Raw genomic sequence first — 4,064 nt, 5'->3', positions numbered from 1 at the left:
GTGATCGCGTGTGGTCATCGAGAACGAGAATCTCACCACGCACACTCCTCTCCGGGACGCACTCCGCTTCAGCTGCCTTGACGGCACCCTCGAACCGGGCGATTGCTGCGTCAACGTCGGGTATCGCGGGACCAACGTCAGTGTTGTCGATAAGCTGGTCCACGGTTCTCCCAAAGCGAGCCCAGTCGGTGTGGCAGTAGTCCTTTCGCAGTAGAGGTGGATGTCGGGTTGCATTCAGATTCAGTTCCGTTAGGACCGGGAAGTGATCTGAGTTCAGCTCATCGATGGTTTGGGGTTTGCTGCAGATGAAATTAGAAAGGAAAATATCTATTATTGAATGGATACCTCGGTTGGGGATGTGTGTTGGAGCATCGGGGAACTGCACGACGAAATTTCCACGCTGCAACAGGTCCGCCAGGGCGATTCCATTTGTGTTGCTCCGTACGTTGCCCCACAACTGGTGCCTGGCGTTGAGATCACCCCCAATGAGTGAACGGGCCGGATTGCTGGTGATGATGTGTAGCTCTTGTCGGAACGTAGCTCTCCGCGACAGGGTGCACTGCGGCGGACAGTAGACTGCCGTAAGCTGCAGTGGACCGGTGTCGGTATGGAGCTGGACGCCTATTGCTTCTATGGTGGTGGTGTTGTAGTGTGGGAGTAGTGTGTGCCGGATTCCACGTCGGATCGCTATGGCAACACCGCCGCCTCGGGAGGTGGTGCGATCCAGACGATGGATGGTGTAGTTGCCTAAGAAGAAACTCATCTCAGGCTTGAGATATGTTTCCACTATTAGCGCTGCATCGATGTTGTGCCGGACGAGGAAGTCACCGAGTGGAATTTGCTTAGTCCGAACGGACTGAGCATTCCATGTGATGACTCGCAGCGCCCGGTCAGTGAAGGAGCATCAATAGTTCTCCGATAACGGCGATTTGTTCTCCCTTGTTGCGGCAAAGGCGGATCTTCGGGAGCATTCTGCTAAATATAGCGAATAGCTCTTCCGGGCTGAACAGGTCTTCCGATGAAGTTGTGGCTGGAGTTGTGGTTGGTGTTGTAGCTGGTGTGTCTGGAGCGTTCTTGATGTCCTGCAGTCGCTTCGCAAGGTTGTATCTCGGTGCTGTGGATTGCAAAGAAGAAGAAGAAGTTGGTTTAGGTTGTGGCACTGTTGGGTTAGGTTGTGGGATACGCGCTGCCGCAGGTCGGACGCTTGGAGTGGTTGGTGCTGACACAATCTGCGCAAAGCTTTTGGCCTTGGGAGCAGTGTGCAACACCGGAGGAGGAATGGAGTGTGGGAGTGTGGTTTGGATGGTGGCTAACGGTGGAAGCGCGTGCCACACGTTAGCTTTGGCTGGTGGAGGAGCAGAGTTTCGACCGTTGGCGCGCTGACGAATCTCGATGTATTTGGCCCGCTTTGGACACGACGGATCATCGGCGCGATGAGCAGCACCACAGTTCGAGCACTTTACTGTGCCCGAACCCGATGGACACTGCTCCGAGAGATGCTCCGCCGCGCAGATGGCACACCGAGGTTTAATTTGGCAATGGCGAGTACCATGCCCAAAAGCCTGACATCGATGGCATTGCGTCGGGCCTTTCTTCCCTCCGCGGTACGGCTCCCATCGCACGATGACTTGCTGGATTGACCGTACTGCCTCCAGCTTTTTTAGCGAGCATGTTCCTCGCTTGAAATGAACCAGGTACAACCTGGTTTGAATGCCCTCTGCGCGGCGCTTGATCTCGAACGCCTCCAAAACGTCGAGCTGGTGGATTTCCTTCAGTTCACAAACGATCTCCGCGAGGTCCGTTTCCGGAAGCCCACGAAGCACCGCCTTGAAGGGACGCATGTTTTTAGCGTCATGCGAAAAATATTCCGCATTCCGCTGCTGCAGGTAGTTAAGGACCTCCTGCTGTTCAGCAGGAGATCGAACGGTGATTGACGTGCCTACGCCGGAGATACGGAACTCTGGTGTGATTCCACGAGCCTGCAGTTCCGGACGCAGGACAGCTACTGGGAGTGACTTCACCGTGATCGGAGGCATTTTTGCCGCCGATACGGGAGCCGGAGCCGATGTACGCCCTGCAGGAACAGCGGGCGTAGCTGGTGTTGTGGAAGGCTTCGTTGTCGGGACTGCCTTCCGTTGTCGCCGGTTTACGGTGACAAATTGTGCCGAGTTATCCTCCTGCACGCTGGTGGATGAACGTGACTCCGTACTGTCCACGCTCATCGTATCGTCAGATTCCTCCGAAGAGGAAGAAACCACGCTCCTCGAGCGCTTGGACTCGGCCGAATCGGAGCTCGATCCTACCGAGTCTGGCTTCCTACTCCTCCTTCTACCACGCTTCGGCATAGCCGAAGTCGAAGCCGAAGCAGGCTACGAGGCTACACTCACGAACAGGCACAAGCGCAGCACACGAACACACACACAGGTACAAATACGATACACGGAGAATCACAGCACAGGTACAGTAGCACAACACGGGCACACCAAGAAGCACAGTCAAGTAGCAGGCACTAATCGCAGGCAGCATAACCACACTGGTCGAAGTCCAGGCACGGTATGTAGAGTTTCACGACTTCCGACGCCCCTTTTATAAGATCGCTCGGCCTGCACACATGCACACTTCCTCGCAGCGAGCGTACGACAGAGGGTACGCATGTGTTGGTGTGGCCTAAAGTGTATATAATGGCGCGGTCTCGCGCCGAGAGCATTTATTGTGCATTGTGAACCTGAACCTTACGGATCAAAATGACTGGACGCGGAAAGGGAGGCAAAGGTCTGGGAAAAGGAGGAGCCAAGCGTCATCGCAAAGTGCTGCGCGATAACATCCAGGGAATCACCAAGCCAGCTATCCGTCGTCTGGCCCGCCGTGGAGGAGTGAAGCGTATCTCTGGCCTGATTTACGAGGAAACTCGTGGCGTGCTGAAGGTATTCCTGGAGAACGTGATCCGTGATGCGGTCACCTACACCGAACACGCCAAGCGCAAGACCGTCACAGCGATGGACGTCGTGTACGCGCTGAAGCGTCAAGGTCGCACTCTGTACGGTTTCGGAGGTTAAGCCCGACGACCCCGCCAGCCAGCGAACACAGCTGTTGCCAGCTCATCTCAACGGTCCTTTTCAGGACCACAATCCGTTAGCGTTGCCTAAAATGCCTACATTTTACAACTTTGATTGATGGTTGGTTTGAAAATATTGAGAATTATTCTAAGTGATCATTGGTGTTCGTTTGCGGTGATTCGAATATCGAACAGAACCAGTGTTCAGGCAAGCTCAAAGAGAGACGCCATCTAGTGCAGACGCTGAGACACGGTACGACAGGGGTTTTTTTTTTAAATTTCGTAGCAACGTACGGAACTGTCCATGAAGTGAGACGAGCAACACGCGCAGGTCCCTTCCCGATTGTGATCAGTGAAAATCAAACATATGTATAGTGTCACAAAAAAGCAGCATTGAAAAGCCTGCCGTCGCACACGCAAGGATCGAGAGAAACGTTACGAAGTGTTGGTAGAAACGCTCTCTTTTTGTGTGATTTCTCTGGCGAAGCTCTCGCTACGCTCATGCGTCTCGCGATATGCTATCTTATAAAATAGCTGATTCCTCTGTTGCCCGCACAAATGCAGTTCGTGACCAAGGCCTGCTTCGCACAGATTAAGTGCGAAATCTCAGTACTGTACAATTGTCCGGCCGATCCTAGAATTCGAAAGCCTCATGTGGACTCGTTCACAACAACATATTATTAACAGGATAGAATCATTTCAGTATAAGTGTTTGCGCCCATCGCGTATGCAATCTCCATCAGGATGCTCTACTGCTCCTTAGTTCGATCGGTGCTGCCCAAGCGCCACACATTGCTTAAACGACTGGAAAACAGAAACTCCACTTAAAAACAAAATGACGCGCCCGACCTTTTACCCGACGTTTAATGCGTGCGCGCCTTTTCGCCTCGAGGACGCGTTTATTTAGACCAACGACGACGGTTTCAGACGATAAGTGTCATCGTTTTTTTTTAACTATGTCGTCGCCTATGAACATGCACATTGTAATATTATTGTACCGGCACCAGTG

The 4,064-nt window shown here is 53.1% G+C and overlaps 1 protein-coding gene across 1 annotated transcript; it reads right to left on the bottom strand.

Annotated features, from left to right (window-relative positions):
- Nucleotides 1-439: 439 nt before the first annotated feature.
- LOC118517001 lies at nucleotides 440-2,552 on the bottom strand. The gene is made up of 2 exons (XM_036062835.1): nucleotides 1,940-2,552; nucleotides 440-1,114 (listed from the first exon to the last, which is right to left on the bottom strand). The coding sequence occupies exons 1-2, from the start codon at nucleotides 2,343-2,345 to the stop codon at nucleotides 891-893; spliced, it is 630 nt and encodes a 209-aa protein (XP_035918728.1). The 5' UTR covers nucleotides 2,346-2,552; the 3' UTR covers nucleotides 440-890.
- Nucleotides 2,553-4,064: the final 1,512 nt, after the last annotated feature.

This window comes from Anopheles stephensi, unplaced genomic scaffold (genome assembly GCF_013141755.1).
Source record: "Anopheles stephensi strain Indian unplaced genomic scaffold, UCI_ANSTEP_V1.0 ucontig429, whole genome shotgun sequence".
Taxonomy (NCBI): Eukaryota; Metazoa; Arthropoda; class Insecta; order Diptera; family Culicidae; genus Anopheles; species Anopheles stephensi.
Note: the sequence above shows the minus strand (reverse complement) of the source record. Positions and strands in the feature narration are given on the sequence as shown.

Excerpts from the sequence above, each read along its gene's own strand:
- LOC118517001 (XM_036062835.1), bottom strand. The coding sequence starts at position 2,345 with ATGCCGAAGCGTGGTAGAAGGAGGAGTAGGAAGCCAGACTCGGTAGGA. Across the intron at positions 1,115-1,939 it reads GTTCCGTATCTCCGGCGTAG|CACCGAGATACAACCTTGCG; the intron begins GCACGTCAATCA and ends TGCAATCCACAG.